Source organism: Amblyraja radiata, chromosome 30, assembly GCF_010909765.2.
Source record: "Amblyraja radiata isolate CabotCenter1 chromosome 30, sAmbRad1.1.pri, whole genome shotgun sequence".
Classification (NCBI taxonomy): domain Eukaryota; kingdom Metazoa; phylum Chordata; class Chondrichthyes; order Rajiformes; family Rajidae; genus Amblyraja; species Amblyraja radiata.
Genome location: NC_045985.1, coordinates 6,294,070 through 6,316,149, shown reverse-complemented (window position 1 = coordinate 6,316,149; position 22,080 = coordinate 6,294,070). Strand labels below are relative to the sequence as shown.

The 22,080-nt window shown below is 47.9% G+C and overlaps 2 protein-coding genes and 1 long non-coding RNA gene across 3 annotated transcripts in view; 2 read left to right on the top strand and 1 right to left on the bottom strand.

Annotated features, from left to right (window-relative positions):
* Positions 1-67: 67 nt before the first annotated feature.
* Positions 68-17,963, bottom strand: LOC116990104. The gene is made up of 3 exons (XR_004416415.1): positions 17,953-17,963; positions 10,345-10,518; positions 68-224 (listed from the first exon to the last, which is right to left on the bottom strand). It is a non-coding gene; the product is annotated as an uncharacterized LOC116990104 (long non-coding RNA).
* On the top strand, positions 5,003-9,621 carry LOC116990103 (sperm acrosome membrane-associated protein 4-like). Its single transcript, XM_033047633.1, has 3 exons — positions 5,003-5,144; positions 7,300-7,404; positions 9,387-9,621. Exons 1-3 carry the CDS (start codon positions 5,096-5,098, stop codon positions 9,581-9,583), a joined length of 351 nt encoding a protein of 116 aa, XP_032903524.1. The 5' UTR covers positions 5,003-5,095; the 3' UTR covers positions 9,584-9,621.
* Positions 17,756-22,080, top strand: part of LOC116990102 (chloride intracellular channel protein 1-like) — a 51,984-nt gene continuing 47,659 nt past the window's right edge. Inside the window, exon 1 of the mRNA XM_033047632.1 lies at positions 17,756-18,015. Within this exon, the coding sequence (XP_032903523.1) occupies positions 17,980-18,015 (36 nt within the window). The 5' untranslated portion in view covers positions 17,756-17,979. The remainder of the gene's footprint in view (positions 18,016-22,080) is intronic.

The following is a 22,080-nucleotide window of genomic DNA, read 5'->3' as shown; positions in this document are numbered from 1 at the left end:
GCCGTCCCATATCCGCCATTGTGGCACAGTTGAACAAATATTGTCTTCTATACAGCTTTTATTTTACACACATTCTTGGCTCCTGCTCTGCTGAATATCTGATTTGAATGTGTAATAGCAGTGGGCTATCATTACCTGTTTGTACTCTGTGGACGGTTTTGATTGTAATCATGTATTGTCTTTGCGCTGACTGGATAGCACGCAACAAAAGCTTTTCACTGTACCTCGGTACACGTGACATTAATACTGAACTAGACTGCTTTAGCTGATGGTGTCTGAAATCCGGGATGAAATAAGGTTTGATTTTATAACGAGGTCAATCTGAAGTAAGATTCTTGTGGGAACGTTATGAATTGCGACGGTTTTGTGTAAATTTATAACTGCGGCATTAAAAAATGTTCTCAAACCACATTCTGGTGACTGTTGTTTATGGGTTCGAGGAGCGGAATTAGGCCATTCGGCCCATCTAGTCTATCCTGCCATTCAATCATGGCTGATCTATCTTTCCCTCTCAACACCATTCTCCTGCCTTCTCCCCGTAACCCCTGACACCCTTTGATAGGCATGCAGGTGCAGCAGGCAGTGAAGAAAGCGAATGGTATGTTAGCTTTCATAGCAAAAGGATTTGAGTATAGGAGCAGGGAGGTTCTACTGCAGTTGTACAGGGTCTTGGTGAGACCACACCTGGAGTATTGCGTACAGTTTTGGTCTCCAAATCTGAGGAAGGACATTATAGCCATAGAGGGAGTGCAGAGAAGGTTCACCAGACTGATTCCTGGGATGTCAGGACTTTCATATGAAGAAAGACTGGATAGACTTGGCTTATACTCGCTAGAATTTAGGAGATTGAGAGGGGATCTTATAGAAACGTACAAAATTCTTATGGGGTTGGACAGGCTAGATGCAGGAAGATTGTTCCCGATGTTGGGGAAGTCCAGGACAAGGGGTCACAGCTTAAGGATAAGGGGGAAATCCTTTAGGACCGAGATGAGAAGAATCTTTTTCACAGAGAGTGGTGAATCTCTGGAACTCTCTGCCACAGAGGGTAGTTGAGGCCAGTTCATTGGCTATATTTAAGAGGGAGTTAGATGTGACCCTTGTGGCTAAAGGGATCAGGGGGTATGGAGAGAAGGCAGGTACAGGATACTGAGTTGGATGATCAGCCATGATCATATTGAATGGCGGTGCAGGCTCGAAGGGCCGAATGTCCTACTCCTGCACCTATTTTCTATGTATCTATTTATCTATGTCAGGAGTTTTGAAAATTATATGGGAGGTGCGATGTGATAGATGTCGGTCATGGTGGTGCAGCGGTAGAGTTGCTGCCTTGCAGCGAATGCAGCGCCGGAGACCCGGGTTCGATCCTGACTACGGGTGCTGTCTGTGCAGAGTTTGCACGTTCTCCCCGTGACCTGCGAGGGTTTTCTCCGAGATCTTCGGTTTCCTTCCACACTCCAAATATGTACGGGTTTGTTTGTTTGTTAATTGGCTTCGGTAAATGTAAAAATTGTCCCTAGTGGGTGTAGGATAGTGTTAGTGTGCAGGGATCGCTGGTCGGCACGGACCCGGTGGGCCGAAGGAAATGTTTCCACGCTGTATCTCTAAACTTAACCTTATTTATCCAAGGAGGGAAATTGTTCTGCCAACACTCATACAACACGATAAGAACAAAGCAGAATCGAGGCATAAGATCAAGGGAAATGGTGAACAAGTCATTGTTAAGTCGGGGAAGGTGACAACAAAACAAACAGAGATAAAATGTAGTCGGAGACAGTAAGACTGGTCGACCTGGGAAGGGGGAGGGGACGGAGAGAGAGGGTAAAGCAAGGGCAACTTGAAGTTATCTAATACTCTTATCCTTGAACTAATAGAAACATAGACATAGAAAATAGGTGCAGGAGTAGGCCATTCGGCCCTTCGAGCCGGCACCGCCATTCAATATGATCATGGCTGATCATCCAACTCAGTATCCCATTCCTGCCTTCTCTCCATACCCCCTGATCCCTTTAGCCACAAGGGCCACATCTAACTCCCTCTTAAATATAGCCAATGAACTGGCCTCAACTACCTTCTGTGGCAGAGAATTCCACAGATTCACCACTCTCTGTGTAAAAAATGATTTTCTCATCTCGGTCCTAAAAGACTTCCCTCTTATCCTTAAACTGTGACCCCTAGTTCTGGACTTCCCCAACATCGGGAATAATCTTCCTGCATCTAGCCTGTCCAACCGCTTAAGAATTTTGTAAGTTTCTATAAGATCCCCCCTCAATCTTATATATTCTAGCGTGTACAAGCCGAGCCTATCCAGTCTTTCTTCATATAAAAGTCCTGCCATCCCAGGAATCAGTCTGGTGAACCTTCTCTGTACTTCATCTATGGCAAGACCAAAACTGTACACAATACTCCAGGTGTGGTCTCACCAAGACCCTGTACAATTGCAGTAGAACCTCCCTGCTCTTATACTCAAATCATTTTGCTATGAATGCTAACATACCATTTGCTTTCTTCGCTGCCTGCTGCACCTGCATTCCTACTTTCAATGACTGGTGTACCATGATACCCAGGTCTCGTTGCATCTCCCCTTTTCCTAATCGGCCACCATTCAGATATTAGTCTACTTTCCTGTTTTTGCCTCCAAAGTGGACAACCTCACATTTATCCACATTATACTGCATCTGCCATGCATTTGCCCACGCACCCAACCTATCCAAGTCACCTTACAGCCTCCTAGCATCCTCCTCACAGCTAACATTGCCCCCCCAGCTTCGTGTCATCCGCAAACTTGGAGATGTTGCATTCAATTCCCTCATCCAGATCATTAATATATATTGTAAAAAGCTGGGGTCCCAGCACTGAGCCTTGCGGTACCCTACTAGTCACTGCCTGCCATTGTGAAAAGGACCCGTTTACTCCTACTCTTTGCTTCCCTTCTGCCAGCCAGTTCTCTATCCACATCAATACTGAACCCCCAATACCATGTGCTTTAAGTTTGTATACTAATCTCTTATGTGGGACCTTGTCGAAAGCCTTCTGAAAGTCCAGATATAACACATCCACTGGTTCTCCCTTGTCCACTCTATTAGTTACTATATTCTATAATCTAACTGTTCCTTAAACATTGGGATAGTCCCAGCATCAACGACCTCCTAGAAACTAGGTGCAGGAGGAGGCCATTCGTCCCCTCATTCACAATCAGTAACCCGTGCCTGCCTTCTCCCCTTATCCCCTGACTCCGCTATCTTTAAGAGAGGAGTTGAGTATAGGAACAAAGAGGTCCTTCTGCAGATGTACAGGGCCCTGGTGAGACCACATCAGGAGTATTGTGTGCAGTTTTGGTCCCCTGATTTGAGGAAGGGCATCCTTTCTATTGAGGGAGTGCAGCGTAGGTTCACGAGGTTAATTCCCGGGATGGCGGGACTGTCATATGCTGAGAGAATGGAGCGGCTGGGCTTATACCGTCTGGAATTTAGAAGGATGAGAGGATATCTTATAGAAACGTATAAAATTACTTAAAAGGACTGGACAAGCTAGAAAAATGCGGGTCAGACAGCATCTCTGGAGAGAAGGAATGGGTGACATTTAGGATCGAGGCCCTTCTTCAGACTGACAGTCAGGGGAATGGAATGGACAAGCAAGATGCAGGAAAAAAAGTTCCCAATGTTGGGCGAGTCCAGAACCAGGGCCACAGTCTTAGAATAAAGAGAAAAAACGTTTTCACCCAGAGAGTTGTGAATTTGTGGAATTCCCTGCCACAGAGGGCAGTGGAGGCCAAATCACTGGATGGATTTAAGAGAGAGTTAGATAGAGCTCTAGGGGGCTAGTGGAGTCAAGGGATATGGGGAGAAGGCAGGCACGGGTTATTAATTGGGGACGATCAGCCATGATCACAATGAATGGCTCGAAGGGCCGAATGGCCTCCTCCTGCACCTATTTTCTATGTTTCTATGTTTCTAGGTAACTGTTCTGTATTTATGCCTGCTATACTCTGTTGTGCTGCAGCAAGCAAGAATTTCATTGTCCTATCTGGGACACATGAGAATAAAACACGCTTGAGTTGACTTGACATGACTTGTATCTTTCAGTCATTTCAATTCAAAGTTGAATTTCCTCTTGTCTCTCACCTTCGTCAGTAGAGGGCAGTGCTGAGCTGTAAGTGTGGAGCTTGGTCAGAAGGAATAGGAGTAGAATTAGGCCATTCGGCCCATCAAGGCTACTACGTCATTCAATCATGGCTGATCTATCTCTCCCTCCTAACCCCTGACACCCGTACTAATCAAGAAACTATTCATCACACTTCATGGAGAAAAATTGCATATGAAATCATATTGCATATTAGACTAGCCTGTTCACTGACTTCCCTACGGGCTTTTAGTTGCAAGCCAACAAAACACATTTCCTGAAAGCCCTTTAAAAAGCCAAAAAGCCAATTGGGCAAACACTTTGCAAGCCAACAAAACACATTTTCTGAAAACCGCATCCCGGGGACTCACCGTGGAATAGACGTGCGTTCCGTGTTATTCACAGCTCAGAGAGCCGTGACCCTCTCACTTCCTCCGTCTGGCAGAGACTTAGTGAGCCACGACATTTCCGGGTTTTATAGTCCCTCCCCCCTGCCGCCAGTGGGGGCAGCAGAGAGAATGGCGATTAAAAAAAAAAACATTAATGTCTCTCTGATTTTTCATCGATGGGAAAAATCCTCCAGTCCAGTCCGGCGGATGGGGGGCTCTGAGCGAGGTGACCAAAAATGACGGCCGTAAGTGGCGGCGTTCTCTCGGAAATCACGAAACAGTAAGTCAAAAGCGGTCAAGATCTTAGTTTTAGTAATATAGATAATATAGTATAATATAATATAATAGAAAATAGTATAATATTATATAATTTAGCATAATATAATATAACATAATGTCATTGCAATGTGCTTTACAGAGTCTCACTTGAGTGGGAACGAGGCAGAATGGGAATGGTTAACAGCCCAGTATAAAAGTAATCGAATCAGCACCAACGCAACAGAGACTGGTGAGGGGGGAGAAGCAGGAGCTGACGACTTTTTGGAGACTAAAATAATCTACACACTAATCCTTATTCTCAGCCAAAAATGAAGCTCTTATTTCTCGCAGTGCTTTTTGTCTATTCCATAGCTCCGGGTAAGTGTTTAAAAAAAATATATATATATATAGAATATTTCTTCCAGTAAGAGTTTTCACTCAGTTGTTTAAACTCCACGCTTCTTTGTAGAGAGACGACTTGTTTGGGTTTGTTTTTTAATGTTTTTTTTAAAAACACTTCATCTTTTACTTGGTAAAGCCTAAAGTAGTGAGTTCTCAATATTTTAACTGCTGTAAAAGCTTCCCTCGACTCTGCCAAGGCCTAGATCTGGGAATTTGGTAAATGTTTTAAAAACACAAGTTCCCAGCTAAAGTTCAACTTTGTTTGAGAAGTTTTCCAACCCTTGCTTTGAAAAACATTTTTTTTTAAACGACCAAATGCGCGGGTGTATCTTCCCTCCTTGCCCTTGCATGACGAGGAGGAGAGGGACATTTGGGGGGAGAAGGGGGTGTGGGGGGGGGGGGGAGGAATCGCCCAGTTTTTCAACTGCAAACAGCCTTGCAGGGTCTGGACTGAAGATGGGTCTCCACCCGAAACGTCATCTATTCCATCTCTCCGGAGATGCCTCCTGACCCGCTGAGTTTCTCCAGCTTTTTGTGCTCGTATCTGTGGAGGGACTAGACAGACGAGGTCTTGGGTGGGGCCACTTTGATATTTGTTTTCCCAACTTGGATGCAAATCATCGCTTAAGTTTTTACAACTGGTTGGTAAGAGCATTGATTTCTTCAATTGTGTGGAAAATTGCCCTTCTTCATGTTTCTCTCTCTCTCACCCCCCCCCCCCCTCCCTTTAAAAAGCCAAAAAGCCAATTGGGCAATCACTTTGCAAGCTAACAAAACACATTTTCTGAAAGCCCTTTAATAGCCAAGCCAATTGGGCAAACACTTTGCAAGCCAACAAAACACATTTTCTGAAAGCCCTTGAAAAAGCCAAAAAGCCAATTGGGCAAACACTTTGCAAGCCAACAAAACACATTTAATGAAAGCGCTTTACAAAGCCAAAAAGCCAATTGGACAAACTCTTTGCCAGCCAACAAAACACATTTTCTGAAAGCCCTTTAATAGCCAAGGCAATTGGCCAAACACGTTGCAAGCCAACAAAACACATTTTCTGAAAACCACATCCCGGGGACTCACCATGATGTGCATTCAGTGTTATTCCCAGCCCAGAGAGCCGTGGCCCTCTCACTTCCTCCGTCTGGCAGAGACTGAGTGTTGCCACGACACCTCCGGATTTTATAGTCCCTCCCCCCTGCCGCCAACGGGGGCAGCAGAGAGAATGGCGAAATTTTTTAAAACATTAATATCTCTCTGATTTTTCAATAATGGGAAAATTCCTCCGGTCCAGTCCAGCAGAGCTCTTCTCCAGCGATCCCCGGCGATCCCCCTCTCTTGATGGTAATTCCTCGCCATGGTGAGGCGTGCAATTGTATGCGGTGGCGTGCGGTATCGCGCGGCATTCCAGGATTTAGCACAGGAACGGAATCCTCGCACGCCACCTGCGTGACACATTGGGTACACACGCCGTCGCATTGGGTACGCACGCTGACGCATTGACATCGTACGCTGGCGTCCCGACGTCTCGCGTGTATCGTGTGGTGATGCATGGTCGCGTCACAGTGCGTCAACGTCCTTGTGTCAATATCCTGCCGCGCACCGCCGGGTATTCTAACGACGCCACGCGCACCAGACGGCTGTGCTGACAAGCGATGATGCGTCAGCACAGAGAAGGAATGGGTGACGCTTCGGGTCGAGACCCTTCCTCAGACTGATGTCAGGGGAGAGGGAGATACTGATAAGGAAGTGCAGGGTGTGAAAACAGGACAAAGGGGATTGAGATCAAGGAATATGTAGGTGATAACAAAGCAGAGATGAAATGTAGTTACTCCAGCGTCTCGTGTCGAAGCTGAACTGGAGTCTTCCTGTCTGTTAATTAACATATGATACGATAGAACTTTTATTTACCCCAGGAGGGAAATTAATCGGGGGGGGGAGAAGGATCCCCTGTGGCGTTCTGTGCTGCATCTCGGTGGAACCAGTCTGCAACTGAAGGTGCTCCTCAGGTTGACCAGTGTGTCACGGAGGGGGTGAGCTGTATTGTCCAGGATGCTCCACAGTTTGAGGAGTACGAACTCTTCAATTGTTCTGATTTCTTTCTTGCTGCTGAATCTTGCTTATTTTCTTGTGTCTTTAGGTGCCGGCCTGCGATGCTTCCAGTGTGGTATGAGTTCTGCAATATGTCACTCCAAGGCTACCTGTGGTCCTAATGAGTCGTGTTTCACCAGGACCCTACCTACAAGTAAAACCACCTTATTTGAGCTGCCTGTTGGAAATAATTGAATACTTTATATTGAATACTTTGTTGTAACACTAGATAAAGTGCAGACCCGGGTCTTGGGTCAGCTCCCCCAACGCAATATTCCACCACTCACACATAGCCTGCAACGCAATATTCCACCACTCACACATAGCCCTCAACGCAACCCGTTCCCCCATCGCAATATTCCACCAATCACACATAACCCGCAACTCATTATTCCACCGCTCACCCATAGCCCCCAACTCATTATTCCATCATTCACACATAGCCCCCAACTCATTATTCCACCGCTGACACATAGCTCCCAACTCATTACTCCACCGCTCACCCATAGCCCCCAACTCATTATTCCACCGCTCACCCATAGCCCCCAACTCATTATTCCACCGCTCACACATAGCCCCCAACTCATTATTCCACCACTCACACATAGCCCCCAACTTATTATTCCACCACTCACACATAGCCCTCAACGCCACCCATTTCCCCAATGCTATATTGCACCACTCACTCATGGCCCCCAACTGCGCAGGCGCGGCTCATTTCTCCTCATCCCCCAGCACTCACTCCTTCTCACCCTCCCTCTTCAATCCCCAGAGATGGAGGGGGTAGAGGGGGAGGGGGTAGGGAGGGTAGAGGGGCAGAGAGGGAGGGGGGTAGGGAGGGTGAGGGAGGGGGTATAGTGGGAGGGAGGGTGAGGGGGGGTAGAGAGGGTGGGAGTGAGGGTAGATAGGGAGGGGGTAGAGAGGGAGGGGGAGAGAGAGGGAGTGTAAATGTGGCAACTACCCTCCCTACCCTTTAATCTCCATCAATCCCCCCCCCCTCCTCACCTCCCCAGTGTCTTTCCCCTCTCCTCCTCCCCGCCCCAATCCCTCTTTCATCTCTTTCCCTCTCCTTTCCCCAAATGCTGCCGCGGGTTGAAGGAAGTTTGCCGTTGGAAAAGTTGCTTACGCTATATTTAAAATGCTATAACTTGTGACATACAGCATGTAATGTGAAGTGAAAGTTTATTTTGTCGAAGGGGATAGTGTGATTAATAATGTGTGAACATTCCTCCACTAGCACGTGGCGTTTTGGTGAAGGTAGAAAGACACAGACGACACACAAACGTATACATACATACATACATACATACATACATACATACATACATATATACATACATGATGAAACTTTTAATAGTATAGAGATGTGACAAGTTCCAGGGTATGCAAATAGTTGCTACATAAAGGGCGCAGACAAAGTACCCCGACGTCAGGTCCCCCTTTGTTCTCCTGCCCCCCTTCCCCCACGCCAGTTCCCCATTGCTCCTTCCCCCATGAAATGTTCATGTTATTAGGAGCAGAATTAGGCCATTCGGCCCTTCAGGTCTCCTACGCCATTCAATCATGGCTGATCTCTCTCCCTCCTAACTCCATTCTCCCGCCTTCTCTCCCTGACACCCAAATGACCGCAGGTGTTGACCAACTTGCTCTTGTAACCTGTTCCAGAGTGGGCTTGCTGACTTGCACGGTGGCGCAGCGGTAGAGTTGCTGCCTCACAGCGCCGGAGGCCCAGGTTCGATCCTGACCGCGGGTGCTGTCTGTACAGAGTTTGTACGTTCGCCCCGTGACCTGCGTGGGTCTATTCCAGGATCTCGGGTTTCCTCCCACACTCCAAAGACGTACAGGTTTGTAGGTTAATTGGCTTGGTATAATTGTGAATTGTCCCTAGTGTGTGTTGGATAGTGTAAGTGTGCGGGGGTACAGGATACTGAGTTGGATGATCAGCCATGATCATATTGAATGGTGGTGCAGGCTCGAAGGGCCGAATGGCCTACTCCTGCACCTAGTTTCTATGTTTCTATGTTTCTATCCAGAGAAGCGGCCTCCACCGCCCTCTGAGGCAGAGAATTCCACAGACTCACAACTCTCTATGTGGTTCCGTGGCTGATTTATCTTCTCTTCCCTTTTTTTCCCCAGGTCCCAAAAAATTATTCACCTCTGGCTGCACCGAGAAGAATATGTGTGGGAAGCACGTGACCGAAGTCTATCTCCATGATTCCTATCCCACCACCACTCAGTGTTGCAATGGGGATTTGTGCAACGGGGCCTTGGCAGTCCAAGCCTCCGTGCTTGCCATTCCCATCATGGTTCTTGCCTGGTTTCTGGCCTTCTAGTCGGGACCAGACCCAAATTCCCCCCCCCCCCCCCTCGATATCGGCCAGGTATTCCCTCATTTACTCAGCTGCAAACTGCATCTGCGCAATCTTTGTAGGAAGCAACCATAGGTGCTGGTCGGCTGGTTGAATCTGTGACATTACATAGGAAATAGGCGAGGCAGTGGGCCATTCGGCCCCTTCGAGCCAGCACCGCCGTTCAACATGACCATGGCTGATCATCCCCAATCGGTACCCCGTTCCTGCCTTTCTGCCCATATCCCTTGATTTTGTTAGCTCCAAGAGATAAATTCAAAGATCCTATAGCGGAGCAAGATAGACCACTCCTGCTAAATGCAATGGGCTGACGTGTAGTACGCAACGGAGCGGAATGTGGGCCTTTTTTTCATCCATTTCAGTAACCCGAACCGTCCCGCCTCGCAGTGTAATCAACGTTGCGGGGGAACAGTTTGTGTTAATAAATTATAATTCTGAAAATGAATATTTTTACATTAAATAGACGAACACTCGCCACCTATTTTGCATGCTGTATATCCGCCATTGTGGCACAGTTGAACAAATATTGTCTTCTATACAGCTTTTATTTTACACAAATTCTTGGCTCCTGCTCTGCTGAATAACTGATTTGAATGTGTAATAGCAGTGGGCTATCATTGTCTGTTTGTACTCTGTGGACTGTTTTGATTGTAATCATGTATTGTCTTTCCGCTGACTGGCTAGCACGCAACAAAAGCTTTTCACTGTACCTCGGTACACGTGACATTAATACTGAATTAGACTGCTTTAGCTGATGGTGTCTGAAATCCGGGATGAAATAAGGTTTGATTTTATAACGAGGTCAATCTGAAGTAAGATTCTTGTGGGAACATGATGAATTGCGACGGTTTTGTGTAAATTTATAACTGCGGCATTAAAAAATGTTCTTAAACCACATTCTGGTGACTGTTGTTTATGGGTTCGAGGAGCAGAATTAGGCCTTTCGGCCCATCTAGTCTATCCTGCCATTCAATCATGGCTGATCTATCTTTCCCTCTCAACACCATTCTCCTGCCATCTCCCCGTAACCCCTAACACCCTTTGATGTCAGGAGTTTTGAAACTTATATGGGAGATGCGATGTGATAGATGTCGGTCATGGTGGTGCAGCGGTAGAGTTGCTGCCTTGCAGCGAATGCAGCGCCGGAGACCCGGGTTCGATCCCGACTACGGGTGCTGTCTGTGCAGAGTTTGCACGTTCTCCCCGTGACCTGCGAGTGTTTTCTCCGAGATCTTCGGTTTCCTCCCACACTCCAAATATGTACGGGTTTGTTTGTTTGTTAATTGGCTTCGGTAAATGTAAAAATTGTCCCTAGTGGGTGTAGGATAGTGTTAGTGTGCGGGGATCGCTGGTCAGCACGGACCCGGTGGGCCGAAGGAAATGTTTCCACGCTGTATCTCTAAACTTAACCTTATTTATCCAAGGAGGGAAATTGTTCTGCCAACACTCATACAACACGATAAGAACAAAGAGGAATCGAGGCATAAGATCAAGGGAAATGGTGAACAAGTCATTGTTAAGTCGGGGAAGGTGACAACAAAACAAACAGAGATAAAATGTAGTCGGAGACAGTAAGACTGGTCGGAGAACTGGGAAGGGGGAGGGGACGGAGAGAGAGGGTAAAGCAAGGGCAACTTGAAGTTATCTAATACTCTTATCCTTGAACTAATAGAAACATAGACATAGAAACATAGACATAGAAACATAGAAAATAGGTGCAGGAGTAGGCCATTCAGCCCTTCGAGCCTGCACCGCCATTCAATATGATTATGGCTGATCATCCAACTCAGTATCCCATCCCTGCCTTCTCTCCATACCCACTGATCCCTTTAGCCACAAGGGCCACATCTAACTCCCTCTTAAATATAGCCAATGAACTGGCCTCAACTACCTGTGGCAGAGAATTCCACAGATTCACCACTCTCTGTGTAAAAAAATGATTTTCTCATCCCGGTCCTAAAAGACTTCCCTCTTATCCTTAAACTGTGACCCCTTGTCCTGGACTTCCCCAACATCGGGAATAATCTTCCTGCATCTAGCCTGTCCAACCCCTTAAGAATTTTGCAAGTTTCTATAAGATCCCCCCTTAATCTTATATATTCTAGCGTGTACAAGCCGAGTCTATCCAGTCTTTCTTCATATGAAAGTCCTGCCATCCCAGGAATCAGTCTGGTGAACCTTCTCTGTACTCCATCTATGGCAAGACCAAAACTGTACACAATACTCCAGGTGTGGTCTCACCAAGACCCTGTACAATTGCAGTAGAACCTCCCTGCTCTTATACTCAAATCATTTTGCTATGAATGCTAACATACCATTCGCCTTCTTCACTGCCTGCTGCACCTGCATTCCTACTTTCAATGACTGGTGTACCATGACACCCAGGTCTCGTTGCATCTCACCTTTTCCTAATCGGCCACCATTCAGATAATAGTCTACTTTCCTGTTTTTGCCACCAAAGTGGATAACCTCACATTTATCCACATTATACTGCATCTGCCATGCATTTGCCCACTCACCCAACCTATCCAAGTCACCTTGCAGCTTCCTAGCATCCTCCTCACAGCTAACATTGCCCCCCCAGCTTCGTGTCATCCGCAAACTTGGAGATGTTGCATTCAATTCCCTCATCCAGATCATTAATATATATTGTAAAAAGCTGGGTTCCCAGCACTGAGCCTTGCGGTACTCCACTAGTCACTGCCTGCCATTGTGAAAAGGACCCGTTTACTCCTACTCTTTGCTTCCTGTCTGCCAGCCAGTTCTCTATCCACATCAATACTGAACCCCCAATACTGTGTGCTTTAAGTTTGTATACTAATCTCTTATGTGGGACCTTGTCGAAAGCCTTCTGAAAGTCCAGATATAACACATCCACTGGTTCTCCCTTCATCCTCGAAAAATTCTATAATCTAACTGTTTCTTAAACATTGGGATAGTCCCAGCATCAACGACCTCCTAGAAACTAGGTGCAGGAGGAGGCCATTCGGCCCTTTGAGCCAGCACCACCATTCATTGTTATCATCCACAATCAGTAACCCGTGCCTGCCTTCTCCCCTTATCCCCTGACTCCGCTATCTTTAAGAGAGGAGTTGAGTATAGGAACAAAGAGGTCCTTCTGCAGATGTACAGGGCCCTGGTGAGACCACATCAGGAGTATTATGTGCAGTTTTGGTCCCCTAATTTGAGGAAGGGCATCCTTTCTATTGAGGGAGTGCAGCATAGGTTCACGAGGTTAATTCCCTAGATGGCGGGACTGTCATATGCTGAGAGAATGGAGCGGCTGGTACACTGTGGAATTTAGAAGGATGAGAGGCAATATTATAGAAACGTATAAAATTATTTAAAAGGACTGGCCAAGCTAGATGCAGGAAAAATGTGGGTCAAACAGCATCTCCCGAGTGAAGGAATGGGTGACATTTGGGATCGAGACCTTTCTTCAGACTAACAGTCAGGGGAATGGAATGGACAAGCTAGATGCAGGAAAAATGTTCCCAATGTTGGGCGAGTCCAGAACCAGGGGCCACAGTCTTAGAATAAAGGGGAGGCCATTTAAGACTGAGGTGAGAAAAAACTTTTTCACCCAGAGAGTTGTGAATTTGTGGAATTCCCTGCCACAGAGGGCAGTGGAGGCCAAATCACTGGATGGATTTAAGAGAGAGTTAGATAGAGCTCTCGGGGCTAGTGGAATCAAGGGATATGGGGAGAAGGCAGGCACGGGTTATTGATTGGGGACGATCAGCCATGATCACAATGATTGGCGGTGCTGGCTCGAAGGGCCGAATGGCCTCCTCCTGCACCTATTTTCTATGTTTCTAGGTAACTGTTCTGTATTTATGCCTGCTATACTCTGTTGTGCTGCAGCAAGCAAGAATTTCATTGTCCTATCTGGGACACATGAGAATAAAACACACTTGAGTTGACGACATGACGTATCTTTCAGTCATTTCAATTCAAAGTTGAATTTCCTCTTGTCTCTCCCCTTCGCCAGTAGAGGGCAGTGCTGAGCTGTAAGTGTGGAGCTTGGTCAGAAGGAATAGGAGTAGAATTAGGCCATTCTGCCCATCAAGTCTACTCCATCATTCAATCATGGCTGATCTATCTCTCCCTCCTAACCCCTGACACCCGTACTAATCAAGAAACTATCCATCCCTGCCTTAAAAATATATGTCTTCACTTTCCCCTGACTCTCAGTCTGAAGAAGGGTCTCGGCCCGAAACACCACCTTGACTTCTCTGCCTCAGAGGGCGGTGGAGGCCGGTTCTCTGGATACTTTCAAGAGAGAGCTAGATAGGGCTCTTAAAGATAGCGGAGTCAGGGGATATGGGGAGAAGGCAGGAACGGGGTACTGATTGGGGATGATCAGCCATGATCACTTTGAATGGCGGTGTTGGCTCGAAGGGCCAAATGGCCTACTCCTGCACCTATTGTCGATTGTCTATTGACCCGCGTGGGTTTTCTCCGAGATCGTCGGTTTCCTCCCACACTCCAAAGGTTTGTAGGTTCATTGGCTTGGTAAAATTGTTAATTACGTGTGTGTGTGTGTGTGTGTGTGTGTGTGTGTGTGTGTGTGTGTGTGTGTGTGTGTGTGTGTGTGTGTGTGTGTGTGTGTGTGTGTGTGTGTGTGTGTGTGTGTGTGTGTGTGTGTGTGTGTGTGTGTGTGTGTGTGTTAAAGTGCGGGGATCGCTGGTCGGTGCAGACTCAATGTACACTGCAAGGGCCAGGAAGCGAGCGGGCAAGATCATCTCTGACCCCTCTCACTCTGGCTACAAACTCTTTGAATCACTTCCCTCTGGAAGGCGACTCCGGACTGTCAAAGCTGCCACAGCCAGACATAAAAACAGCTTTTTTTCCCCACGAGCAGTAGCTCTACTCAATAAATCTGTAGCCTCCATTTGCTCCGGTATTTTATTTAATTCACATGTTTAATCGATAATGTTTTATTATTAATGTTTAATGTCTTATGTGTCATTCCTAACTGTCACTGTATGTCATGTTGTCACTTGCGGGCGGAGCACCAAGGCAAATTCCTTGTATGTGAATACTTGCCGAATAAACGTATTCATTCATTCATTCATTCAATGGGCCGAAGGGCCTGTTTCCACGCAGCATCTCTAAACTAAACAGTTAAAAATGTCTTGCATCATAGACAGTTAATCATCGTGTCTTCGACAGCACTTCCCAAAACCACGACTTGTGCAATCCGGGAGAATGGGTTATGATATCATCGTTCTAATTTATACATCATTATGTGCGGAGTTTGTACGTTCTCCCCGTGACCTGCGTGGGTTTTCTCCAAGATCATCGGTTTCCTCCCACACTCCAAAGGTTTGTACGATGACTGGCTTGTTATGAATGTGAATTCACCCGAGTTGAGGATGAATGAACGTATACATTAGACAATAGACAATAGGTGCAGGAGGAGGCCATTCGGCCCTTCGAGTCAGCACTGCCATTCAATGTGATCATGGCTGATCATCCCCAATCAGTACCCCGTTCCTGCCTTCTCCCCATATCCCCTGTCCGCTATCTTTAAGAGCCCTATCTAGCTCTCTCTTGAAAGTATCCAGAGAACTGGCCTCCACTGCCCTCTGAGGCAGAGAATTCCACAGACTCACCACTCTGTGTGAGAAAAAGTGTTTCCTCGTCTCCGTTCTAAATGGCTTACCCCTTATTCTTAAACTGTGTGTGGCCCCTGGTTCTGGACTCCCCCAACATCGGGAACATGTTTCCCGCCTCTAGCTTGTCCACCAAAAAAAGGGACCACATCATCCCGATCCTGGCCTCTCTCCATTGGCTCCCTGTGCGGTTCTGAATAAATGTCAAGATTCTTCTTTATGTTTACAAAGCCCTTAACGGGCTTGCCCCCACCTACATCAAAAGTCTGCTTACCCACCACACCACCTCCAGGTCCCTCAGATCGGCCGACTTGGGGTTACTGAATCCCGCGGTTTGGGCATAAGCTCAGGGGCGACCGTGCCTTTGTGGTTGCAGCTCCTAGACTGTGGAACAGCATCCCTCTTCCCATCAGAACTGTCCCCTCCATCGACTTCTTTTAAATCGAGACTTAAAACTCATCTTTACTCTCAAGCCTTTCTTGACGTCCTCTGAGGGAGGGCTATATGTATGTATTTATGTATGTACTTAATCTATGAACCAATGTTGTATAACGTTAGTACATAGAAACATAGAAATTAGGTGCAGGAGTAGGCCATTCGGCCCTTCGAGCCTGCACCGCCATTCAATATGATCATGGCTGATCATCCAACTCAGTATCCCGTACCTCCCTTCTCTCCATACCCTCTGATCCCCTTAGCCACAAGGGCCACATCTAACTCCCTCTTAAATATAGCCAATGAACTGGCCTCGACTACCCTCTGTGGCAGAGAGTTCCAGAGATTCACCACTCTCTGTGTGAAAAAAGTTCTTCTCATCTCGGTTTTAAAGGATTTCCCCCTTATCCTTAAGCTGTGACCCCTTGTCCTGGACTTCCCCAACATCGGGAGCAATCTTCCTGCATCTAGCCTGTCCAACCGCTTAAGAATTTTGTAAGTTTCTATAAGATCCCCTCTCAATCTCCTAAATTCTAGAGAGTATAAACCAAGTCTATCCAGACTTTCTTCATAAGACAGTCCTGACATCCCAGAAATCAGTCTGGTGAACCTTCTCTGCACTCCCTCTATGGCAATAATGTCCTTCCTCAGATTTGGAGACCAAAACTGTACGCAATACTCCAGGTGTGGTCTCACCAAGACCCTGTACAACTGCAGTAGAACCTCCCTGCTCCTATACTCAAATCCTTTTGCTATGAAAGCTAACATACCATTCGCTTTCTTCACTGCCTGCTGCACCTGCATGCCTACTTTCAATGACTGGTGTACCATGACACCTAGGTCTCGCTGCATCTCCCCTTTTCCTAGTCGGCCACCATTTGGATAATACCTCCACCAATGTAAAGCACTTTGGTCAACGAGAGTTGTATTTTAAAATGTGCTATAGAAATAAAATTGATTTGACCTGACTTGGTCTCCACAGCCTTCTGTGGCAAAGAATCCCACAGATTCACCACCCTACACAGATTCACCAATCATACTGTATATTTGGGAGTACTGTGAGCAAATGTGGGCCCCATGTCTGTGGAAGGATGTGCGGGCTCTGGAGAGGGTCCAGAGGAGGTTTACAAGAATGATCCCAGGATTGAGTGGGTTAACCTATGATGAGCGTTTGTCGGCACTGGGCCTCTACTCGCTGGAGTTTAGAAGGTTAAGGGGGGGGGACCTCATTGAGACGTACAGAATAATGAAGGGCTTCGATAGAGTGGATGTGGAGAGGATGTTTCCACTAGTGGGAGAGTCTAGGACCAGAGGACATGGCCTCAGAATTAAACGAGGAAGGTGGTGAGGAGGAACTTCTTTAGTCAGAGGGTGGTGAATCTGTGGAACTCACTGCCACAGACGGCTGTGGAGGCCAAGTCAGTGGATATTCTTAAGGCAGAGATAAACACATTCTTGATTAGAACGGGAGCCGCCAGTCAGGGTTTAACTGGATAGGGTTTAACTGAATAGGGGTAGTTAATCTCAGTACCAACTGACACAGGGAACTCTTTTCTGGGCTCCCCTCTTGTGTTTCAAGGGCTTTAAACTGGAGGGTATCTGGGGGGCTGGATTTAAGGTGATTCCAAAAATGTAGTGTTCTTTTCTGGATATTTATTATCAGTGGGTATCTGTCTAATTCCGCCCTACATGCTGCGTTTGTTGGTGTTTTCCTTTGGATACGGAGGATGTTCCGACAAAATTCCGCTGTCTCTCTCTATGTTTCTGTCTCACTGTCTATGTATTTCTCTCTCTCTCTTTCTCTTCAATTTCTTTCAATTTAAAAACATTATTGGCATGATAAAAATACATGGTTATATTGCCAAAGTATAAAACATGACATACATGTTTAAAATGCACCAATATAAATACAAGTGTACAGTGCATGGATAGATATGTCCCTGTACATAAACTGGCAATAGGCCGATAGCCCTTTATTGATGCTACACGTTGTTGCGGCTGTAAACTGTACAACACAATAGCAAGTTGTGTCTCTCTCGCTCTCTGTGGGTTTGAACATTGCCGCGTCTGGGTTAGTGTCGGGTTTCCTGGGTGGAGTCAGGAAGCGATTTCCAGCTCAGCTCAGCTCGGCTCACATCCACCCAGAGCGGCCCCGGATCCCAGCCCAGCCCAGCCCAGAGTGGGACCTGCACAGCGGTCTGGGTGTGCAAGGAGTGTGCAAGAGGTGTGGGTGGGTGGGTGTGCAAGGAGTGTGTGTGAGTGTGTGTGTGGCCTGTGGACGGAAGAGCTTCTTCTCCACTGCGGGAAATGGCTGACGAGAAGCGAGTAGAGCTGTTTGTGAAGGTAAGGTTCACCTCTGTCTTGTGCTGGGTCGCTCCCTCTCCCCTCTCCCTCTCCCCCTCTCTCTCCCTCTCTCTCCCCCCCCCCCCCCCCCCCGGCCGCTTCTACTTCAACTTTCCCCAAAGTTTGCGCAGTCAGTCGCCCGGCCTTTCTGTTTCTGCGGCTCCTCAAAGCGGTCTCTACTTCCCCGCCCGCCTGTCTGTCTCTGTCTGTGTGTTTGTCTGTCTTTGAGTGTGTGCGTATCTCCCCCCCCCCCCATATTTCCCTCTCTTCCCCTCCCTCCCATCCTCTCCCCTCTCCCTCCCCCTCTTCTCCCCTCCCCTCCCCCTCTTCTCCCCTCCGCTCCCCCCCTCTCTTCCCCGCCCCCCTCTCCCCCCCCTCTCTCCCCTCCCCCCTCTCTCCCCTCCCCCCCTCTCTTCCCCTCCCTTCCCCTCCCCCCTCTTCTCCCCCTTCCTCTGTCCCCTCTCTCTCCCCTCCCTCCTCTTCTCCCCCTTCCTCCTCTCCCCTCTTCTCTCCCCCCCCTCTTCTCCCCTTCCTCTCGTCCCCCTCTTCTCTCCCGCCCTCTCTCCCCTTTCCCCCCCCTCTCTTCCCCTCCCCCCCTCTCTTCCCCTCCCCCCCTCTCTTCCCTCTCCCCCCTCTCTTCCCCTCCCCCCCTCTCCTTCCCCTCCCTTCCCCCTCCCCCCCTCTCTTCTCCCCCTTCCTCTGTCCCCTCTCTCCCCTCCCCCTTCCTCTGTCCCCTCGTCCTCTGTCCCCTCTCTCCCCTCCCCCCCCTCTCTCTCCCCCCCCCCTCTCTCCTCCCCCCGCTCTGAGTGACTGTTTTGGGGTGAGAGGGGGTGGGTGGGACCATGTGCTCACTCCACTTGCCTGGCTTCCTGGTCCCAGCAGCCCTGGCATTTGACTCATTATTTGTTTAAATTAGAAAAGAAAAAAAACCCCCGAATACTCACCTTGAGAGGGGACGAGTCGCGTGATTGTAGTTTGTGTGGGAAGGAACTGCAGGCGCTGGTTTAATAATAATAATAATAATATCTTTTATTGTCATTGCACGTCAGTGCAACGAGATTTAGTGTGCGGCTCCACTGATGTACAAGAAAGGTAAATAAATACAATACATAAGTAAGCAAGCTGAATTGATTGACGTGACCATCTGAGGGAGACTGTCCAAGGGGGGTGGGTGCGGGGCACTCATTAGGGCCGGTTCAGAGCCGCTATAGCTCTTGGGATAAAACTGTTCCTGAGTCTAGAGGTTCGGGCGTAGAAGGCCTTGTAACGTCTGCCGGAGGGAAGTAGTTGAAACAGACCGTGACAGGGGTGTGATGAGTCCTTATGGATGCTGAGGGCCTTCCTGAGGCACCGCGTGTGGTAGATGCCCTCCAAGGCTGGTAGCTCTGTCCCGATGATCCGCTGCGCTCTGTTGACGACGCGCTGAAGAGCTCTCCTCTCCGCCTCCGTGCAGCTGAGATACCACACAGAGATGCCATACGTTAGTATGCTCTCTGTGGTGCAGCGGTAGAACGTTGTCAGCAGCTGTTGGGGCAGACCAGTCTTTTTTAATGTCCTCAGGAAGAACAGTCGTTGCTGTGCCTTCTTGACCAGCGCAGCGGTGTTTGTGGACCATGTGAGGTCTTCTGAAATGTGAGTGCCCAGAAACTTAAAGCTGGACACTTTCGCCGTAAATGGAGATTGGGGCGTGTTCTCCAGAATTGGGGCGTATTTAAACCAAAGATAGACACAAAATGCTGGAGTAACTCAGCGGGACAGGCAGCATCTCGGGAGAGAAGCAATGGGTGATGTTTCGGGTCGAGACCCTTCTTCAGACTAGCCTTTGATTACGTTGGCTGCTTTTTCAAGTGTAGATGGAGTCGATGGTGGGGGGGCTGGTCTGTCTGATAGACTGCATAAAGGTACAATGAAAAGTTATTACAATAGACAATAGGTGCAGGAGTAGGCCATTCGGCCCTTCGAGCCAGCACCGCCATTCAATGTGATCATGGCTGATCATCCCCAATCAGTGCCCCGTTCCTGCCTTCTCCCCATATCCCCTGACTCCGCTATTTTTAAGAGCCCTATCTAACTCTCTCTTGAAAGCATCCAGAGAACCTGCCTCCACCGCCCTCTTAGGCAGAAAATTCCACAGACTCACAACTCTCTGTGAGAAAAAGTGTTTCCTCGTCTGTTCTAAATGGCTTACCCCATATTCTTAAACTGTGTGGCACCTGGTTCTGGACTCCCCCAACGTTGTCAACGTTATTCCTGCATCTAGCGTGTCCATTCCCTTAAGAATTTTATATGTTTCTATAAGTTACCCTCTCATCCTTCTAAATTCCGGTGAATACAAGCCCAGTCGAACCATTCTTTCATCATATGTCAGTCCCGCCATCCCGGGGATTAACCTGGTCTTCAGAAAAGCATTGCAAGTTTGCGGGATCTGAGGAACTGCAGATGCTAGTTTACACCGAAGATAGACACAAAATGCTGGAGTAACTCCGCGCGCGGGTCAGGCAGCATCACTGGAGAGAAGGAATGGGTGAGGTTTTTGTTCGAAACCTTCCTTCAGAATCAGGGGAGCGGGAGACTAGAGATATGAAAAGGGACAAAGAACACGGGCGGTCACTGTGGCGCAGCGGTAGAGTTGCTGCCTTACAGCGAATGCAGCGCCGGAGACCCGGGTTCCATCCCGACTACGGGTGCTGTCTGTACGGAGTTTGCACGTTCTCCCCGTGACCTGGGTGGGTTTTCTCCGAGATCTTCGGTTTCCTCCCACACTCCAAAGACGTGCAGGTTTGTAGGTTAATTGGCTTGGTAAATGTAAAAATTGTCCCTAGTGTGTAGGATAGTGTTAATGTGCGGGGATCGCTGGTCGGCGCGGACCCGGTGGGCCGAAGGGCCTGTTTACATGCTGTATCTCTAAACATTAACCTTATTTATCCCCATATCCCTTAATTCCACTGGCCCCTAGAACTCTAACTCTCTCTTGAATCCATCCAGTGACTTGGCCTCCACTGCCCTCTGTGGCAGGGAATTCCACAAACTCACAACTCTCTGGGTGAAAAAGTTTTTTCTCACCTCAGTCTTAAATGGCCTCCCCTTTATTCTAAGACTGTGGCCCCTGGTTCTGGACTCGCCCAACATTGGGAACATTTTTCCTGCATTTAGCTTGTCCAGTCCTTTTATAATTTTATATGTTTCTATAGATACATAGAAAATAGGTGTAGGAGTAGGCCATTCGGCCCTTCGAGCCTGCACCGCCATTCAATCTGATCATGGCTGATCATCTGACTATAACTTCCCCCCCCCCCCCCCCTTAATCCTTCTTAACTCCCAGGGATCAATCTCGTAAACCTACGCTGCACTGCCTCAATCACAAGGATGTCCTTCCTCAAATTAGGAGACCAAAACTGGACACAATACTCCAAATTTGGTCTCACCAAAGCCCTATACAACTGCAGAAGACATGTTCTACCCTGGCCATTGTGTTGGGTGAATCTGGGACAGCCCAATCCGAACCTAGACCACTTCATCAGTCTAAGAAAGTAAGCATGCAGGTACAGCAGGCAGTGAAGAAAGCGAATGGCATGTTGGCCTTCATAACATAGGAACGAGGTCCTTGTGCAGTTGTACAGAGTATTGTGGAGTATACCTGGAGCAAAGAGGTCCTTCTGCAGTTGTACAGGGCCCTAGTGAGACAACATCTGGAGTATTGTGTGCAGTTTTGGTCCCCTAATTTGAGGAAGGACATTCTTGCTATTGAGGGAGAGCAGCGTAGGTTTACATGGTTAAATCCCGGGATGGCGGGACTGTCATATGCTGAAAATGGAGCAGCTGGGCTTGTATACTCTGGAGTTTAGAAGGATGAGAGGAGTTCTCATTGAAACATATAAGACTGTTAAGGGCTTGGACACGCTGGAGGCAGGAAACATGTTCCCGATGTTGGGGGAGTCCAGAACCAGGTGGCACACGCAGTTTAAGAATAAGGGGAAGCCATTTAGAACGGAGACGAGGAAACACTTTTTCTCACAGAGAGTTGTGAGTCTGTGGAATTCTATGCCTCAGGTGGAGGCCGGTTCT